The sequence below is a fragment of the Giraffa tippelskirchi genome, chromosome 10 (genome assembly GCF_054371585.1).
Source record: "Giraffa tippelskirchi isolate mGirTip1 chromosome 10, T2T-mGirTip1v1.2.pri, whole genome shotgun sequence".
In the NCBI taxonomy this organism is placed as follows: domain Eukaryota; kingdom Metazoa; phylum Chordata; class Mammalia; order Artiodactyla; family Giraffidae; genus Giraffa; species Giraffa tippelskirchi.
In genome coordinates, this window is record NC_137284.1 from 38,315,714 (window position 1) to 38,336,257 (window position 20,544).

General features: G+C 50.4%; 1 protein-coding gene across 2 annotated transcripts in view; it reads right to left on the reverse strand.

Moving 5' to 3' along the window:
* The window catches only part of ME3 (malic enzyme 3), a 215,641-nt gene that overhangs the window by 13,420 nt on the left and 181,677 nt on the right, over positions 1-20,544 (reverse strand). For both annotated transcript variants that reach the window (XR_014067404.1, XM_081536355.1), the window contains exon 8: positions 11,888-11,997. Coding sequence is in view for 1 of the 2 variants with exons in the window: in XM_081536355.1 (XP_081392481.1) it covers positions 11,888-11,997 (110 nt within the window). In the remaining variant the exon portion in view is untranslated. The remainder of the gene's footprint in view (positions 1-11,887; positions 11,998-20,544) is intronic.

Here is a 20,544-nt window from a genome sequence, read left to right on the forward strand (position 1 = left end):
AGGAGTGTATTTTTCATTTTCTGTGTCCAATTTTCCACTGGACAGAGAGCAAGTTTTCTGCTCATCTAATTCTATTTCAGGACAGCCTTCTGCCTTCTGAAGAAAGGCAATGAAAGAATCCCAAAGAAAGGCAATGCCAAAGAGTCTTCAAACTACTGCACAATTGCTCTCATCTCACATGCTAGCAAAGTAATGCTCAAAATTCTCCGAGCCAGGCTTATAGTAGGTGAACCATGAACTTCCAGATGTTCAAGATGGATTTAGAAAAGGCAGAGGAACCAGAGATCAAATTGCCAACATCCTCTGGATCATCGAAAAAGCAAGAGAGTTCCAGAAAAACATCTACTTCTGCTTTACTGACTATGCCAAAGGCTTTGACTGCATGGATCACAACAAACTGTGGAAAATTCTGAAAGAGATGGGAATACCAGACCACCTTACCTGCCTCCTGAGAAATCTGTACGCAGGTCAAGAAGCAACAGTTAGAACCAGACATGGAACAATGGACTGGTTCCAAATTGGGAAAGGAGTATGTCAAAGCTGTATATTGTCACCCTGCTTATTTAACTAATATGCAGAGTATATCATAAGAAACCCTGGGCTGGATGAAGCATAAGCTGGAATCAAGATTGCCAGGAGAAATATCAATAATCTCAAAAATGCAGATGACATCACCCTTATGGCAGAAAGTGAAGAAGAACTAAAGAGCCTCTTGATGAAAGTGAAAGAGAAAAGTGACAAAGTTGGCTTAAAACTCAACATTCAGAAAATGAAGATCATGGCATCTGGTCCCATCACTTCATGGCAAATAGATGGGGAAAGAGTGGAAACAGTGACAGACTTTATTTTTTGTGGCTCCAAAATCACTGCAGATGATGACTGCAGCCATGAAATTAAAAATCACTTGCTCCTTGGAAGAAAAGTTATGACCAACCTAGACAGCATATTAAAAATCAGAGACATTACTTTGCCACAAAGGTCCATCTAGTCAAAGCTATGGTTTTTCCAGTAGTCACGTATGGATGTGAGAGTTGGAATTATAAAGAAAGCTGAGCGCCAAAGAATTGATGCTTTTGAACTGTGGTGTTGGAGAAGACTCTTGAGAGTCCCTTGGACTGCAAGGAGTTCCAACCAGTCCATCCTAAAGGAAATCAGTCCTGAATATTCATTGGAAGGACTGATGCTGAAGCTGAAATTCCAATACTTTGGCCACCTGATGTAAAGAACTGACTCATTTGAAAAGACCCTGATGCTGGGAAAGACTGAAGGTGGGAAGAGAAGGGGACGGACGACAGAGGATGAGATGGTTGGATGGCATCACTGACTTGATGGACATGAGTTTGAGCAAACTCCGGGAGTCGATGATGGACAGGGAAGCCTGGCGTGCTATATAGTTCATGGGGTCACAAAGAGTCAGACACAACTGAGCGACTGAACTGAACTCTGCCTCCTGAAAGAAGATGTACAAAACATACGACACCAGGTGGCGCCAAAGATATTTCATCAGAGGACCTCTCAAGGACCCTACCTTCTTGACGGAGCTTTTCCTTCTTGGATGTCAAGCATATTTGTGGTTAAACCTGCAGGCTGAACAATGCTTACTTGCAGAAATTCAGCGCTGGATGGAGAGCATGACATCCAACAATGGTACAGATGAGGAAACAGGCCAGAGAAGGACAGTGGCTTCCCCGGTCAGTCACCAAGTTGGAAGTAAAGCAGGTAAACCTGGGGTGCTGTTCCTGCCCCCTTTGTGGTCTATGCAGCTCAGACAGCCTTTCCTGACTCTGGAGTTGAAGGCAGCAGGAGTGGCCTTCTGGGCTTTCCCTGGGGGAGACCTGAGAAGCAGGTGGTAGTGGAGGTGGAGGGAAGTGAACTTAGGTAGTGGATGTAATTGTTCAGCTGTGACTCTGGAAGTGGTGGAAAACACAACAGGTTGGGAAATCTGATGGAAAAGAGTCGAAAATATCCAAAGGATACAATGGCAACCTCTACTAATTGCTCTCACCATGACCTTGGCTTGGGCTATGTATATGCTTGCCTGTATTTATTTGTTCATTTATTGTATACAACAACTCTAGGAAATAGGTAGAACCGAGATCTTTTTTTTCTTTTCCCCCCTCTCAGAAATGGAAATAGAAGTTCAGGAAAATAAAAACAGCCAGGAGAGAAGTGAATTCTCTGACCACTAGGCCTATAAAACCTCAGCCTCTGGTCCATACACTTTGCCTTTCCTCCTGTTACATGGATGAATGATCCCTGCTCTCAGCTAAAGCCACCTCCAGGTGTGGACTGGACCCTACCATGTTACCCTACTCCAGGAATTTGTTTTGTAATTCTCTTCCCTTTTTCTCCTCTGGCACCCTCAACTGCTCCCTTTCTAGTGGACCACTGCCATCAGCATGCAAATATGTCATCAAGTTGCCATCCTTAAAAAGCCTCTTCTGACCCTATGTTATTGCCACCCCATCTTTTTTGTTGTTGCTGTTTAGTCACTGAGTCATGCCCGACTCTTTTGTGACCCCACAGACTATCGTGTGCCAGGCTCCTCTGTCCATGGGGTTTCTCAGGCAAGAATACTCGAGTGGGTTGCCATTTCCTTTTCCAGGGGATCTTCCTGACTCAGAGAGTGGACCCATGTCTCCTGCATTGGTAGGTGGGTTCTTTACCACTGAGCCACCAGGGAAGCCCACCCTGTCTCTTACTTCCTTTTATAGCCAAGTTCCTTTATAGAGCTTAATAGACTCAATTGTTGGCTTCCCTGGTGGCTCAGATGGTAAAGAATCTGCCTACAATGCAGCAGACCTGTGTTCGATCCCTGAGTTGGGAAGATCCCCTGAAGAAGGAAATGGCAACTCACTCCAGTATTCTTGCCTGGTAAACCCCATGGACAGAGGAGCCTAGCGGGCTATAGTGCATGGAGTTGCAAAGAGTCAGATACGACTGAGCAGCCAACACTTTCATACTCATGGTCTGCATTTCCTTTCTTCTTGGTCCCCCTGAAACCCAGTCCCATCAAGTGACTCTCCTGCCTTGATGCCACCAGTACCTCCCCCTTGTCAAGTCCAGTGCCAGTCCTCAGCCCTCCTCCTCCCTGACTTTTCATTACCATTCGATATTGGTGTTCATTCTTTCCTATGCTAAACTACATGTGGCTTCTGGAACCTCATGGTCATTGGCTCCCTTGCTGGCTACTTCTCATTCTCCTTTCTGGGATCTTCCTCCGAGGACATCCTCCGGAGAGGCCAGTGACCCTAATCACAGTCGAGAACTCAAGAGGGAAATCAGCAGTTCTCAAATCCTGTGTTAGAAAGTTTGGCAAATAAAGTCATCTCCATCATTAACTTTCATTTAAGTTTCATAAAGTTTCATTAAAGTTAATGAGGAGGAGGGTCTTGGGTTATGCATTAAGGATTTAAAAACAGAGAGGAAGGAAGCTGCTTAGCTTTCTGGAAGCAATCACCTAGAGAAGCCTGAGGGTCCAGGGTTGTGTTAGAAGATCTCTTGTGCCCATACACACCACGGGCAGCTGAAAGCATGGTTGTTTGTTCCTCATTCATGATGAAAGAAAAACAAGTTTTCCTTTTCAGAGGGAGCTTTCCATAATTGCACTTCCCGTAAACTGAGTACTGGAGGTTGTAGGTACAGGAAATAGAGTAGAAGGACAAGCTGAAAATGTAGTTGCTATTGTGCTTTTGATAGTCACTTTTAATTTTTATTTATTTTTAATTAATTAATTAAATAGTCACTTTTGACAAAGTTGAAGAAGTTTCTATCCTAAACCATGGGTTATCAGAGAAAAGGAAAGAACTGGCTGTGTCTCAGGTGAGATGAGGCTGCCGTCCTGGGCAACGAGGACAGGGAGTTAGGTTTGGCCAGAGTGTGGCCAAGGGGCCTGGAGGCTTGGGGCCAGGGGACTGGGCATCCTCTTGTATAAGGTCAGGCCCACTTTCACAAGTGGGCTGGTCACTCTCTGGTGGCTCAGCTGGTAAAGAATCCACCTGCAACACAGGAGAGCTGGGTTTGATCCCTGGGTGGGGAAGATCCCCTGGAGAAGGGAAAGGCTACCCACTCCTGTATTCTAGCTTGGAGAATTTCATGGACTATTCCATGGGGTCGCAGAGAGTTAGACACAACTGAGTGACTCTCAACTTTATGATCTGCAGAATTCTCTTCCCGCAGCAGCCAGCTGCCGCCTTTCATTTGTTCAGGAGCATGGACTAAGAATCTGTTCTGGGGCTCCATTGGGCATGTGAACATATGAAGCCTTAGAGTTACAAGGATGAATACGACAGTCTTGGGGACAGGGGTTAACAGCATAACTCTTCAGAAAATTCAAGTTCCCCTTATTGGATACCAGGCAAAGGCCTTCTACAGACTTCAACCTGATTTCTGCGTTATGAAGGGAGTTTTCTGGAGCCCTTGGACTCTCAAGAAGGGAGTTCCTGGCCCATGAAGAAGGCAGGATTAAGGCTATTTTGCCACAATTTAGGAAAAACTAGAGATGATAATTACCAGCTTCTTGGCTTCTTTGGGGGTTTAACTGGCACAGCAGGCCCAGGGGGAGGTCTAGAGGAGCCAGGATTCAATGTACTCAAGAGATCCACCCTGAGGACCTCAGGGCTGGGATAGCCTTGCAAGTGAAGAACAGCCTCAGAGCACAGGACTCAGTGAAAAGGAAGGTTTGGGGGACTGGGGAGAGATGATGTCGAAGAGGCCGGGGAAGTTTCTCTGTGGGGGAGAGAAAATAGGAAGGCTTTGCAGCCTAGTGCGTGTGGTAGGGGCACAGGCTTTCCTGTGGCTCAGATGGTAAAGAATCTGTCTGCAATGCGGGAGGCCTGGGTTCAATCCCTGGGTTGGGAAGATCCCCTGGAGAAGGGAAAGGCTACCCACTCCAGTATTCTGGCCTGGAGAATTCCCTGGACAGAGGAGCCTGGTGGGCTTCAGGCCATAGGAGTTGGAAACGACTAAGCAACTTTCAGTAGGGGGAGGGGCAGCAGACCCCTGAGAGCTGGAAACAGCCCCCTGGTGTCCTGGACACAGGGCAGACCAGCTGGACAGACTTCAGAGCTGGGCTGTTCCTGCCCCTTTGCCCCTTTCCCACCATCCCCGCACCTGAGTCTGGAGTATTTTGCAATATTGTGCCAAGTGGGTGACCAGTGTCACTCCTGGGCTCCTGGTGAAGGGTGGGGTCATCCTGGGGCCTGTGGAATAGGTTTGGCCCTGGGCGGGGTATCCTGGGAGGAAAGGGGCTGAGGTTTGAGTCTTAAGGACAAAAAGAAATTAGCCAACAGCAGAAGAGAGTTGTAGGCAAAGGGACCATTCAGAATCGCAGAGTTGGCAGAAAACTCACGGAACTGAGGAATTCAGCAGGCTGCAGGAACAGGGTGGGTGTGGACAGTGGAGAGAGGTGAGGTGGAAGCCTGCCTCCCTTCTCAGCTCCCCTGTCCTGCGCTCACACTGGTCCCTCTCCCTGCTCTCATCAAAGCCGCTCTGTTTTGGGTCTCAACTCTTCCTCCTTCCCTCCCACACTTCTGTGTTGGGAGCCTACGGTTCCCTAGACTTTCAGTACTAGGTACCAGAACCGTCTCCGGTTACATGCCTGTTCCTGCCTCTACATCACTACAGCCCTTACGATAAGCTGGTGCCATAAGCAGAGGGAGTGATGGTGGGAACATTTAACAGTGGATCGGCAGAGTGTCCGTCCAGCCAGGACTGATGCTCACCTTAGCAAAGCATCCTGGTCTTTCTGGCAGTACTGGCTGAGTGCCGTTCATGGCTGTGAATACAATCATGTTCCTTTTACAGATAAGGAAGAGAAGACTGTGAGGAGTTAAGCCACTTGGCCAAAGTTCCAAAGCAGAAAAGTTGGGGATTTTGACCGAGGCTTGTCTTGGAAATACAGCTCAGGGGTAGAGCATCTGATGGCAGACCCAGGCTTGTCTGAATCCAGCATCTGACGGTTAAGCACTCTGGCTCACAGATGAAAACTTGAAAGCATGAGGGCTGACAGTGGCCCGGCATACACTGCAGGCCCCCTGACCAGCCCTCTGCTCTCAGGAACGTGGCAGGTCTTGAGGGCAGGGAAGGTCCAAGGAGGACTGGCGGGACAGGGGGACGTTTTGGAGTTGACAAGACAGCCAGGCTTTCCTGAGTCCAGCCCACATCATGCGGGCAGCCAGCCATGGAGCCAGGGGCCCTCACTCACCAGGCCAGCAGCCCCCTGGATCTGGCTTCTTGGGAAGGACATAGCTGGCCCGTCCCCCCGGTGTGACCATTCCCATTGCTATGCCCCTTCTAGGTCTCCCTCCTCTGCTAAGAGTAGGGACGCTTCTCTGATCCCAGCTGAAACAACAAAAGTCACCTGAGCCTCTGCCTTTTCCAGGAATTCCCGGCGAGGCTGCCAGCAAATGAGTCAGTGCCCGGGTGGCCCTGCTCGCTGAGAACCAGCCTGGGGTGGAGGAGACCTTCCACCAGCCCGAGCTGGGAGCAGGCTGGAGGTGACGTGCAGCCCTGGGGGGCCCTTGGCCCTCCAGTGCTGGGGCTCCAGACGCCCCGCCGTGTGGTTGGTCACATGGGCTTGGTGACCCCCAGCAGTGTGGAGCAGCGGGCTGGCTGGGAGGTGGCTCGAATCGTCTGCTCAGCACCAAGTACGGCCCTGCCCTCCTGGAGGGTGGACCTGTGGCCTTTACTCATATCTTCTCTTATTCCACAGAGGACATGAGGCTGGGCTGGTGTTCCTTTTGTTGATTTAAAAAATATTCACGACTTAAAAGTTGGGAGTTAGGTTTTATCTGGTGGGAATTTTTAGGACTTCACGCCTGGGAAGACAGCATCTCAACTAGCTAGCCCTGAGAGAACTGCTCTGAGGAGCTGGGAGTTGGGGGTTAGAGCGGGAGAGGAGCCAGGTTACCTAGAAATTTGCAACAAAGAGCAGGTAATCTGAACGTCAAAAGTATTTTTGTGAATTCAAGAAAACCAGTGTCTCAGGTTAAGGAATTTAGCACTTGCCTGTGTATGGAAAGATGCAAGAGTCTGGGCTCCCTGAAACCATTCCTGTCACACATATCTCAGCTATGGGGCCAGGATCCTGCTTTTCTCACATCCTGAGCTCCCTGGAGCTCACTGTAGGGGGTGGCTGCAGTCTGATGGCTGTTAGAGCACAGGTATTCTTCTCCTTCCTGAGTCTCTGGTTACACGTCTGGTTACATATTCCCTTGCTGCTTCTGCTGCTGCTGCTAAGTCGCTTGAGTCATGTCCGACTCTGTGCAACCCTATGGACAGCAGCCCACCAGGCTTCTCTGTCCACGGGATTCTCTTGACAAGAATACTGGAGTGGGTTGCCATTTCCTTCTCCTCTCTGAGTGCCCTTAGGGCTCACCAGTTCACACAGAGGACTGCTGCTGCATTCGCTGATGACTGTGACATCCTTGCTTACTGATGCGGCAGGAAACATTCCACTTCTCGATTTCATTCCACTTGTCGATTTCACATGGGCAGCCTGGTCCCAGCCCCCGCCATTATGGGATTCCAGAAGATTCTGACCATGCATCCTGCTAGGGGCCTGTCCCCAGCAACCACATGGGGTATGGCTGTGGTGTCGGTTTACCACTGTGATTCCTCCCACCCTCCCTCCCCACTTTGTCCCAACTCTCTCCAATCCTGTGAGTGCAGGCATCCCTTTCTATTTTTGAATAGATGCTTTTGAACTGTGGTGCTGGAGAAGACTTCTTGAGAGTCCCTTGGACTGCAAGGAGATCCAGCCAGTTCATCCTAAAGGAAATCAATCCTGAATATTCATTGGAAGGACTGATGCTGAAGCAGAAACTCCAATACTTTGGCCACCTGATGTGAAGAGCTGACTCATTTGAAAAGACCCTGATGCTGGGAAAGATTGAAGGTGGGAGGAGAAGGGGACAACAGAGGATGAGATGGTTGGATGGCATCACCAACTCAATGGACATGGGTTTGAGTAAGCTCTAGGACTTGGCGATGGACAGGGAGGCCTGGTGTGCTGCAGTCCATGGGGTTGCAAAGAGTCAGACACGACTGAGCGACTGAACTGAACTGGTGTAGTTATAGGTTTCTTTTTACTTTTTATTTGCAAGGAAAGGGGGTCAGTTCTTCCACGTTGCCCCATTAGCCCCAGGACTCCTCATTAGTCTTTTAACTGCCCGTTCAGCAGTGAGAGTGCACAGCACAGGCTTCCGGTCCTGGCCCATCACTCACCAGCTGGCAACTGAGTGAGCCTGTCCCTCTCCCCAGGCCACTTGGTGGGGTGTGGGGACTGTGAGCATCAAAAAGAGAGGATGGGGGAGGTGAGGAGAGCAGTGACACCCACACTGACATGGGGTTTGGAATGTAATCCTTGGCAAACAGGCTTTCCAGCTCACCCACGGGGGGCACAGGCAGCCTGAGTATACGGAGAGACAGTGGAGAATTCCGGGTGAGAAATAATTAGGTTCTACCGAACGGATGGGCTTCCCAGGTGGCGCTAGTGTTAAAGAACCCACCTGCCAGTGCAGGAGATGTGAGATGAGGGTTCCATACCTGAATCGGGAAGATCCCCTAGAGGAGGCCACAGCAACGCACTCTAGTATATTTGCCTGGAGAATCCCCATGGACAGAGGAGCCTGGTGGGCTGCAGTCCATGGGATCACAAAGAGTTAGACACAGCTGAGGCGACTTAGCATGCATGCACGCATGCACCTACTGTATAGCACAGGGAACTCTACTCAATGCTCTGTGGTGACCTAAGGAAGGAAATCCAAAAAAGAGGGACTATATTGGCTCAGATGGTAAAGAATCTGCCTGCAGTGCAAGAGACCAGGGTTGGATACCTGGATCAGGAAGATCCTCTGGAGAAGGGAATGGCTACCCACTCCAGTATTCTTGCCTGGAGGATTCCATGGACAGAGGAGCCTGGAGGGCTATAGTCCACAGGGTTGCAAAGAGTCAGACATGGCTGAGTGACTTGACACTTCCACTTTCCTAGCTGATTCACGTTGCTGTACAGTAGAAATTAACATAACAGTGTAAAGCAACTATACTCCGATAAAAATTAAAAAAAAAAAAGAAAGAACTAGATTCTAGAAATGGCAACCCACTCCAGTATTTGTGCCTGGAAAATTGCATGGACAGAGGAGCCTGGCGGGCTGCAGTGCATGGGGTCGCAAAGAGTTGGACATGACTGAGCGACTGAGCACACAGCACAGCCCCGGCTTTATGTCAGGCTGGGGGACCTGGAGCAACACGCTCACCAGTGATGTGGACAACAATGTTCGTTCACCCTGCAGACGAAAGGTGGGTGAGCCAAGGAAGCTGTGAAGCTGTGTGGATGGAAAACATTCTTCGAACCTAAAGTTCTGTGTGTGTCTGCACACCTGGAGCCTGCTTCACCAGCTGTGCTTGCCCACGACAGCTTGTTTTCCACTCCCCGCCCCCCACCTCCACCGCCCTGCACCGCCCCAGCCTGGGCAGCCGTGGGCTTGGGAGGATGATGGCTGTCCTGCTGCTGATTCATGGGTGAGGGTGTGACCTGGGAGCTGGTCAGAGGCTGGCAGGCAGGGGTTTCCTCCAGGGCTGCAGGCACACCCTGCCCCCTGGGCCAGCAGTGAGGGGACCACTGTTCGGGGACTGCGCTGCTGTCTGCACAGTGCCCCGCTTGCCCAGGCACCGCCAATGCCTGTCCCCGGCCCGGGGATGGGGTGGTGGCAGGCTGCGGGTGGGGTCACCATGCCCCAGCGTTCCCTTTCTGGGCCCCTCTCTGGACACCTACTCTTCCGGCATTGTGTGTGTGTGTGTGTGTGTGTGTGTGTACACATTTTTGGTTTTTTTGCTCGTTGGGTCTTCGCTGCTATGCACAGGCTTTTTCTGGTTGCGGAGAGCAGGGGCTATTCTTGAGCTGCAGTGCTTGGGCTTCTCTTATTGTGCAGCATGGCTCTAGGGTGCGTGAGGTTGCCGCATGTGGGCTCAGTAGTTTTGGCTTGAGGATTCCAGAGCACAGGCTCAACTGTTGTGGCACACAGGCTTAGTTGGCATATGGGATGCTGCCAGATCAGGGATCAAACTGGTGTCCCTCGTATTTCGAGGCAGATTCTTAACCACTGGACCACCAGTGAAGTACCTGTGACCACCATAGTTTCATATGAACTAACTATGCTAATCTGCCTCTTAAAAATGTATGAAAGTGAAAAAGTGACAGTGTTAGTTGCTCAGTCATGTCTGATTCTTTGCGACCCCATAGACTATAGCCTGCCAGGCTCCTCTGTCCATGAGATTCTCTAGGTAAGAATACTGGAGTGGGTTGCATTCCCTTCTCCAGAGGATCTTCCCAACCCAGGGATTGAACCTGGATCCCTACATTGCAGGCAGATTCTTTACCATCTGAACTACCAGGGAAGCCCCCTCAAAATACGGAACACCTCACGAATTTGCATGTCATTCTCGACCAATGCAAAAAAAAATCATATATCATATTTCTTTAGCCCTCAGTGTGGACCACAGGGAAGAAAGAAGCTTTTGGTTTTGTGATATGAGTACAAAATCTGGGTGGGCGATTACAAACGTGGAATTTAGAGTCCAAATGCCTGGGTTCAAATTTCAACTCTACACTTACTGGTTGTGTACATTAGTTACTCTGTCTGTGCTTCTGTTATTTCATTTACAAGACAGGGTTGGTAATACGTGGTAGGATTAACGTGTAAAGTGCTTTGAACCATGCTTAATGTATCATTAGTATTTGGCTCTAAACATTAGCTATTTCTGACTGGGCTTGAATCCATCTAGGTTTCTCTATCTCACATGAAGAAAAGTTGGGACCTCTTTGGGCCTCATCTGCAAGATGCTGGCCCATCTTTAAGTCCCAGGGGCCAATATCTGTCTCCTACCAACTTGTTCATTACCTGACATTTGAAAAGTACCTTGGTTTGAAAACATCTTGCTTGCTAAACTTCATTTTAAATAATAACCTACAAGTCATCAAGGTTTCCATCAGGCTTCATGAAATACTAGGAGCAGCTGGCCCCCCTCCTGACTGAGAAATGCTGGATGAGGTGAGACAAGCCCCGAGGGACTGCCTCTCCCACTCCAGCCACATGCTGGCATTGCCACAGTAGGAAGCAAGCGCCTTCAGATACTTCTAACTCACTGAGAAGGGAACCAAGTTGACTCTGAATGAGATGCTCTTGGAGTGTTCCAGGGCTCTGGTTATCACTGTGAGAGGCGCTCATTCCAGCCAAGTTACACTGTTCTTTAGTTACTAAGTTGTGTCCGACTCTTTGAGACCCCATGGACCGTAGTCCACCAGGCTCCTCTGTCCATGGGATTTCCCAGATAAGAATACTGGAGTGGGTTGCTATTTCCTCCTCCAGGGGATCTTCCTGACCCAGGGATCGAACTTGCATCTCCTGCTTGGCAGGCAGATTCTTTACCACTGAGCCACAGGGGAAGCCCCAGCCAAGTTAAGGGAAGGCCTTATCCTGCTTCCCTGACAGTGATGCACCTGTGTTCAGAAACTCCAAGAGTGAGTTGTGGCTGGGGAAGGCCATTTTTATGGTGGCTGATGCTTGGGTCTGATGAGTCCTAAATCATAGCATTGTTGAAAATATCTTTCATTTCTCTAACCACCTAATTCTTATTTTCCTCTGAAACAGTAATGTTGTCCATTTTACAGATGAGGAAACTGAGGCTTAGCAAAGTTACAGGATGTGCTGAAGGTCACAGAGCTAAGAATTAGCCAAGTGGGAGTCAAATCTAGATTTACTGCTCTGTCTTCAACAGCTGCTGCCAGTAAACTGGCTTTCAGGTGGCCCCACCCCACCCTGGCACCCAGGTGAGCCTTGTGAGGCCTCAGTCCCGAGTGGTTTTGTCAGGTTGGGTAGAAACCTACCTTGTATGTCATCGTTGAACATGCAGTACTTGTTGCGGTATTTGTTGAGAAGGCGGAAGGCGTTGGCATTGGCAAAGTCTTCAAATTGGATGAGGCAATTTATTCCAAACCTGTGGGGAGGGAGAGGAAAGGGAACGTGATTGCCTCCTTGAGCTGGTCCCTGGCAGATCTCAGCCTGCACTGGGGAGGGGGAGGTGCAGGCCAGGGGGTGAGGGCATAGCTCGCTCACGGCGTGTGTGCCACGTGGCGGGCTCCTGGACTTCTGGCTCTGCCCGCCCTACTATGGAGGGGGATGGGGAAGGCAGAGGGCAGGGGAGTGGGACCTGGAGGCCAGCCAAGCCCATATCATTGTCTCTATTGTGGGCTGGTGGGCTTCCCTGGTGGCTCAGTGGTAAAGAATCCGCCTGCCAATGCAGGAGACGTGGGTTTGATCCCTGGGTCAGGAAGATCCCGACCTAGAGGAGGAAATGGCAACCCACTCCAGGATTCCTGCCTGGAGAATCCCATGGACAGAGGAGCCAGCCTGGTAGGCTACAATCCACGGGGCCGCAAAGAGTCAGACACGACTTGCATGACGAAGCATGCTGCCTTATTTAAGATCTACACTAGAACTGCCTCTAGATTTCAAGGTCAGGAAAAGGTTGTGTTTCCTAAAAAATGACTGGCCTGGTGACCCATATCTCCTGTTAGCACTGTGTCAGGAAACTGAGCACTGTCTTCTGCCCTTTCATGGCAGGCTCTCTCAGGCTCTCTGCATACGCCTTCTCTGGACTCCATTCTGACTCTTTGATGCTGCCTTTTTTGGGTTGTGTTGTGTCTCTTCTTGGAGTCTTTCTGGAAGCAGGTGTGATGTGAATTATTAAAAATGACTTCACCCATGAGCCAAAAGAGATGTCATCTCGTGGGTCAATTTGTAACTGACAGCATCTACAGTTATATGCACTGAGAAAAAAATGCCCTGATTGATCAGTATTGGGGTGTCTGGGCATGAGGGCGGGAGAAGTGCCTGCTCTTCCCAATCATGTGAACTGGAGGCCTGGGGTCAGCTTGGGAGCAGCTGTGGAAAGAAAGACGTCTGCCCTTGCAGCTGGGCACACATGTGGTAGGTGTCCCGTGCTGTTGAGGCCTGTGTCTGATGAGGCTGGGGGCTCTGCGGGGGCGGAGCACCGAAGTGGCCCAGAACACACACATTTTTCCAACCTCAGAATTCTGTGCATGGCTTATCCTTTTCTTTTTTTCGGAAAGTTTACCCACTTTGTTAACACATTGCGGCTGCTCTACAATTTATCACGTGTGCTTGTGTGCTCAGTCACTCAGTCGTGTCTAACTCTTTACGACTCCATGGATTGTAGCCCACTAGGCTCCTCTGTCCATGGGATTCTCCATGCAAGAATACTGGAGCGGGTTGACATACCCTCCTCCAGGGGATCTTCCTGACTCAGGGATCGAACTCGTGTCTCTTGCTACATTGGCGGGCAAGTTCTCTCCCGCTAGCACCACCTAGGAAGCCCACATTTTACTATCTTATGTAGAAATCACTGAAAATACAAGCTACTTTACAAAACCAAAGACAAACATTGAATCGAAAGATAAGCTATGCTTTATCCAATAGACCCTTATCCTGTGGCTAGTATTAAATCTTAAATACCTACTTCTTTTGTTAAAGTGATTAATTTACATACTCCTTAATTGCATCTGCATTATAAACATGGCTCAGTAGTTTTCAGAAACTGTTTCTAGAGGCTTGTTCCAAAAGGAAGTGCACAACCAGAAAAGGGAGAAAGCAAAAATAAGTAGAGTAGAAATGTGTGCTCCTACCATGGTCCTTCGAGAAGCTTAGTGAGTTAGAGCTGTTGATGGGGGATCTGGAGACAGGTTCATGTTACAGGAGCTGAAATGGAGAGGTGGTGACTTGCCACAGTCCCGTCAGGAGGGTCAGGAGGCTGGTGGGCCTGACCTGGCGCGGCCACTGCAACTGAGTGGTTTTATACCTGTCACTTCACTTCTGTACTATGTCTCAGTTTTCTGTCGACAGGCACCATAGTATCTATCTGGCCAACTCTGGTGGGCTGTGGTGAGGATCCAAAGCTGGGGGTGATTTTTTTATTCACTCATTTCTGGCTGTGGTGGGGCTTTGCTGCTGTTTTGGCTGTGTTGGGTCTAGTTGCGGTGGGTGGGAGCTGCTCTAGTTATGGTGTTTGGGCTTCACACTGTGGAGGCCTCTCCTGTTGCAGACCTCGGGGTCTGTGGCCCAGGCCCAGCGGCTGTGGCACACAGGGTTAGTTCTTGCACAGCACGTGGGACCTTCCCGGACCAGGGATCACGCCTGTGTCTCCGGCACTGGGAGGCAGATTCTTTAACCAATGAGCCACCAGGTGAGCCCTGGGGGCGATTTTTGTTTTTTTAATTTATTAAAAAAATTTTTTAAAAATCTTTTGGCCACACTACGCAACATGCAGGATCTTGGTTTCCCGAGCAGGAATTGAAGTCCCTGTAGGTGATTTTTACAGTGTAAGGTGCTAAACGTGTGTCACCTGACCACAGTTCTTATTCCCCGTCACAGAGCAAGTGCTGGTGGGGGCAGGGATGGGGAGCTCACTGTGTCTCCTGACTCACCATCCTTCTTCTCCTTGTACAATGAATATAAATGGTTAAAAAGAAAAAGCCCTTTGCTGCATAATTATAATGCTATGCTCGCCAAACCAAAATTTACTGTGAATTTTTGCTCAGGGTGTGAATTTCAAGTATTTGGATGGGGACTGGGGAACAGAATGTCTTTGGTGGCTGGTGACATTTTGATATATAGCGTCCTCACAAGACTCCCAGTGTTGCTCCCCCACTAGCCTGGAGCTAAAATGCCGAAAAAGGTCAGACGACAAAACAATGTGATACACGTTCTCCTTTCTCTCCCATCTCTCTTTCACACACACAAACACAATTTGACCTTTAAGCAACCCCCTTCTTAGGTTAAAAAAATAAGGCAAGGATTAGAAATAAATGCCTGGGTTCAGTACATTATTACTCTTTCATGTCAAATTCAGTTTGACATAAAAGAACCTTCCCAGGCATCAATCTGATGAGATATAGGGTAAAATCTCATTCATTTAGGTCTCTTTAACTTGGAATTGGGCAAAAGGCTATGTGAATTGCCCATCCAGTAAATGAGTTTCAGAGTTCCTGGACCTCCTTGGATTTAAAGGCCTCCAGGGACCGTGTCCACCGTGGATACCATCCCCATGGCTGCTCCGTGGACCTTTCATCACCAGGAGCAACTTTCACACTGCCTGGATCAGCCTCTGACCACAGCCTTCCCTTCCACCTCCCTCACTGCCACTGCCTGCTCTTCATCTCCAGTGAGACCTGTGGACCTGTTACCATTTTTCCCCCAGCCCTTCAGGAGTTGTGGCACATAGGCTTAGTCACTCTGCCGTATGAGGCATCTTAGTTGCCTGACCAAGGAGCGAACCTGCGTCCTCCGCATTGCAAGGCGGATTCTTAACCACTGAAACACCAGGGGAGTCCCCTGCCAACTTGTTAAACTGATTAAAAGCAATTAAGAACAAAAACACAGTTTCAAAGTGAAGATTTAAAAAGCTTATGTGGCAAAAGCACTTCTCTCAATTCCTCCATGTAGATCCAAATACAGGTAATGGACCATCATACCAATTTCAATGTTAATGATAATATTCATTAAAATACTTCTACCAACAGCAGCAGTAACAAAAACAGCTAATGGTTACAGATGGAGCTGGGCATCTGGTTGAGTTCTTTACAAGCATTATCTCAACTAATCTTCCCATGACCATATGTAGTAGGTGTCCTTTCAGAGAAGCAACTATGAGCTATAGGACAGTCAGTTACTTGTTCTGGGGCTATTTATTCTCCTGCAACTGAAAAATGGTGGAGCTGCAATCTGAACCTGGCTCTATCTGACTCCAGAACTTAGTTTAGTTTTCACAGCAATATGATTTTTGTAAACGATAAAGTAGATGTTAAAGTTAGATTTCTTTTGACACTGAACTGGGGAACAGGAAAATTGTATTGTCTTTCTGACATAAACTCTGAGTTGGGGTGAGTCCCTTTCTCTTTGGGTCTCAGTTTCTGCTCTGAGAGCCTTGGGGAAGAACCAGGAGCTACTTAATATAGGGTTGGAATACATACACCAGGAGCTTCACTCAGATAGATGGTTAAGTCCAAAGTGGGGTGGTCTGACCATTCCTGCTGAGAGTCACATGTGACAGGAACACCAGTGTTTCTGAGTCTTTTTTGAGCTGACTCACAGCAGACCAGCTGCGTGAGCAGGCCCCAGGCAACCACCGTCCAGGTGGTAGGGCTGGGGCTGCAGCAGTCCCTCCGAGGGGCCCCCGCTCAGACCCCCTACTCAGGGCCCTGGACAGTGTCCTGATTTTGGTGCTGGCGGTGCGTCACTGGCCTTCCACCCCGCCAGAAGCTGGCCCTCACCGGGGAGGCAGCGGTATGTCTGTCCCCTTCTGCACTTGTGAACTCTTCACCCTGAAGCCCTGGCAGGGACTGAGGAACATCTGATGCTTCTCAGTGGAGAATTCCTGTGATGGAGAAACAGGAATGGCGCGTCCCCAAGCCACACACAGAGCTGCCCAGACTCCTCCACCCTAGGGACTTCACTGGGAATGGCCTTGGCAGTGCCAGGGAAGGCACGCTAAGGCCAGGGCTCATTTAAAGACACAAGGCTGATGGGTGGATGTTACAAGTGTTTTTCCCTCCAGCTCTCAGGCAAGAGGAAGGCTAAAAATGGCAGCTTGTGCCTGGGAGCCCTAGGGAGCTGAATGCAACAGTGAGAGGGGTCCACACCAGGACCCACCGAGCTGGGGATCTGCTACCTGGGCTGCGGAGTCTGGAGATTCTCAGGTGGCTGCTCCACCCTCCCCCCCAGCCAGCCGACCAAAGTTGGCTGGAGAGATGTGGTGAGAGCCGAACATTCCAGGGGCTGCAGACCCGGTTTCTTTGCTCCGTAGGTCAGGACATGTCATTCCTTCAAACACCTGGGTCTGACCTCTTTCGGGCCTGAACAAACACAGGGGACCTGGGAAGAGCAGGTGGATTTGCTCAGCCTGCCTCCAAACAGAATGACTAAAACCTACCCCTCACATTTCCATGGGAGCCCATTCCATGCCCCCAACAAAACAAACACACACACACACAAGACTCCCCAGTGGAGTGCACTCAGAGGACATCAGTTACTCACTGGGGAAAGCTGTTTCTTCTGTTTATCCTGTCCTGCCAGGAATCAGAGCTGACAGAATCACGAAAGCGCTAGATCTTGGTTTCTATTTTACCCAATCCATTAAATTCTAGTCCCTTGAGATGCTCTCAGAAAGAGGTTACATGGCTCAATCCATCTGGGAAACTCTGAATGTTCATGCAATATGTACAATGTATTATATTAAAGGCTCTGAAAAGTCCTGCATTAAGAAACCTGTTTAACTCAGCATTTTCTAAACGTATTTGACTAGAGACCTTACCCTTCTGTGTCACACCCTCTCCATTTACAATAGAGTACAGTTTGACAGACATAGCTCTCTGCAGAAAGAACTCTGTACCAGGGTTGGGGGTTGGGGGGTGTGGGGGTGGGGGTGGGTGGATTCAAGGCAAGGCCATCTCTCCCTGGGATTCCTGCAGTTGTTACTTCTGGCCAGGGTCCTATAATAATGGATCTCACCTCCAGCCTTATTCCCCTCCTGCCAATCCATCTGCTCTATCTTTCTAAACACAAATCCTTGCACACCATTTCTGTTCTGAAAATCCTTACAGGTCTCTCACTGCCTTTGTGTTCAGACTCCTGAGATGGCGTTCACTTGGTCCCAACCTTAATGATCACCCCTGTTCATGTCTTCCAGCACCATGGGCATATTTTGCTGCTTCCCAACCACTGTGGGCCCTTGCACTGTTTCATGTCTTTGCTTAGATGCCTAGGAGACCTCCTTTTATCCTGGCCAACTCCTACTTAAACGGTGAGGACCTTATGAAAGGTCATGTCTTCGAGGAAGCCTTCCCTGATCCAGCAATTTCCTTACCCGGGGCAGCAGTAACTCTTCTGTGTCTGGGCTGCCTTGCTACTCTGGGCACATCTGTTAGCATACATCACATTGCATCACAATTATTTACGGAGATTTCTATTTTAATTATTAAAGGAATGTATTGGGCAGAGGGTTCTCCTTGTGCTAGGAATTCTTCCGGGTATGATAGTAATATTCAGTTCAGCAGACATTTCTAAGGGGCCCACTGTGAACCAGGGACTGTCTTCTCTGCTAGATTACCAAGGCAAGTTCAAGAATTTTAAGTCTGACGAGGACACAAGAAAATGAAAAAAGCAGTGGCGACATCCTTTGACAAGGGCAATAATGAAGGTATGTGCTGGGTACGTGGGAAGCCTCAAAGGGAGCAGACAGCTGTGCTGGGGGAGGCAACGAGGGCTTCCCGGGTAGACTGAGTGGGTGGGGGTGGGGGCAAAGGGCGTCTCAGGCAGACGGAACAGCACACACGTGTGCAGTGGTGAGGAGCTTCCTGGAGCTGAAGGAACGTAGCCAGAGCTGGAGCTCGGAAGGGATGAGGAGAGGGAGGCTTTGGCGGGGGGGGGCGGGGCGGCGAGGCTGGGCGGAGTCTAGGGGCCACCTTTTACAAGCCTGTGTAAAGAGCCTGGACGGTCTGGGGGCAGCGAGGACCCACTGAGGGGCTGCAGGCAGGAGCAAGTGGCCGCTGTGTTAGGACATTAGAGCGGGTGATGGGCTGGACAGCTGTGCGGCTCAGGTCACGGGGCTGGGCGAGGCTGGGCGAGGGTCTCCGGCAGAGCATGGGTAGGGAGCAGGGAGCAAGGCCAAAGAGAGACCCCCGGGCACAGCTGCAGCCAGGGAGCGGCGAGGGGCGGGGAGAGCCCCCCGCGCGGCAGGGTGAGCCGGGGGTGGCAAGGTGGAAGGGGGCCCGAAGAGCGAAGAGCGGCTGCCCGAGGAGCCGCAGGACGCCGGCGGTCAGAGCGTCAACTGAAACAGCGGCCGGGAAGTGTGGGTGGGAGCCATTCTGCACGTTAAGGAAGAGGCTTGGCTACAAACAAGGGCAGGGAGACGGCTGGTGGCGGGTGTGGGACGCAGGGACGGCCTCTGCTTTGGTGGGAGGTCTGTGTATGGGGCGGAGGGGCCAGCAAGGAGGGGAGACGCGAGGGGCAGTGATGGGGGTCGAGGGCCTGGGGAGACGGGAGGAGGCAGGAGCCAGAGTCCAGCTGACGAGGGAAGGGGACACGGTTCCTCCTTCCGGGACCTCACAGCCTCGCGGAGGGACAGAGACAAAGCTCTCACCCCGAAGCGCCACCACAGACCCGTAGAGGGACTGACTCACCCTGCAGGGTGTGGTGGGAAGGGAAACGAGTCTGCAGGTGAAGAAACTGGAAACCACAGATTGGAGAAAGGGGGACTATGGCGTGGGAAAAGGAAACTCCAGTGCAATGAGGCATGAATGATTACCTTCAAAGACACGAAGGACCATTCTGTGGATGTGGAATGAAGGTAGACTTATCTTTTGTGGCCTTAGGGAAAAAACAGAGCCAACAGGGGGAGGTCAGGAGGCCAGAGATTGCAGTGCCGTATAAGGCAGAGACCACAAACACCAGACGGAAGGAGGCTGTCCCTGGAAGCGATTCCAGGCTCCTCGGAGCTCCGCTTGGCGCGGAGGCTGTGGAAGGGGCTCCAGCTGCGATGGGGGTGCCCGGGGGTGTGCAGGCCCTTCTCTTCTAGGTCCCACCCTGGGACAGTCCCCTGGCGTGCCTGGCTCTGGCAGCCAGACTGGCGGGCTCCTGCGGCCGCTGTGCAAGCCTGATGGGGGAAAACTCCCACCGTGTAACAAGACAGTCACAGGAAGCAGCAACTTCTGAGCAAAAGTGCCAGAATAATGTGTCAGTTACGTGGTCACTGATCTGACGGCAGTCCCAGGCCAGACAGAAAAAAAAAAATGCTCCGGGAACAGTGTGGACTTCCTCCTCAATTTCCCCATGTGTCTGAGTTCCTGGGCAAACACGCAAATGGCGCCAGAGAGCCCGGGGCTGGGCAGAGGATGGAGGCTGACTTGCTGACCTCTCGACCTCTCAGAGGTCAGAGGCCAGACCTGAGTGCTTCCTCCAGGGCACAGCGGCTCACTCCCCAACCTCCTGCTCTTCAAGCCCAGGCACCTTCCCAGCCACCAGCCCATGGGCTGACGTGGGACATCAGCTCTGATTTGCCCACAAACCGTACGTTCCAACCGACCTGGGATGACGGGACGTCCTCCATGAAGATCCTCCGATTACTCCGGTCCATCCTGCTCTCTCTGTTCAGGTGTACTGCCACAGTATCTGTACCATACAGTCTCTCACACAGCTACGTCTTGGACTTCCTAAGCATCTAATGAACCGCCCCTTTCTCATATGTGTATTAAGTCGCTTCACTTTGATTGAAGTCAGACAAGTCGTGTCGCTTCTTTGCGACCCTATGGACCATAGCCTGTCAGGATCTTCTGTCCATGAGGATTCTCCAGGCAAGAATATTAGAGTGGGTTGCCATGCCCTCTCTCATGAAACTGGATAAATTCTACCCTGAATGATGAGGGCCTGGCGTGGAGGACAATAAGGCCACAAAATCCAATCTGTGTTTGTG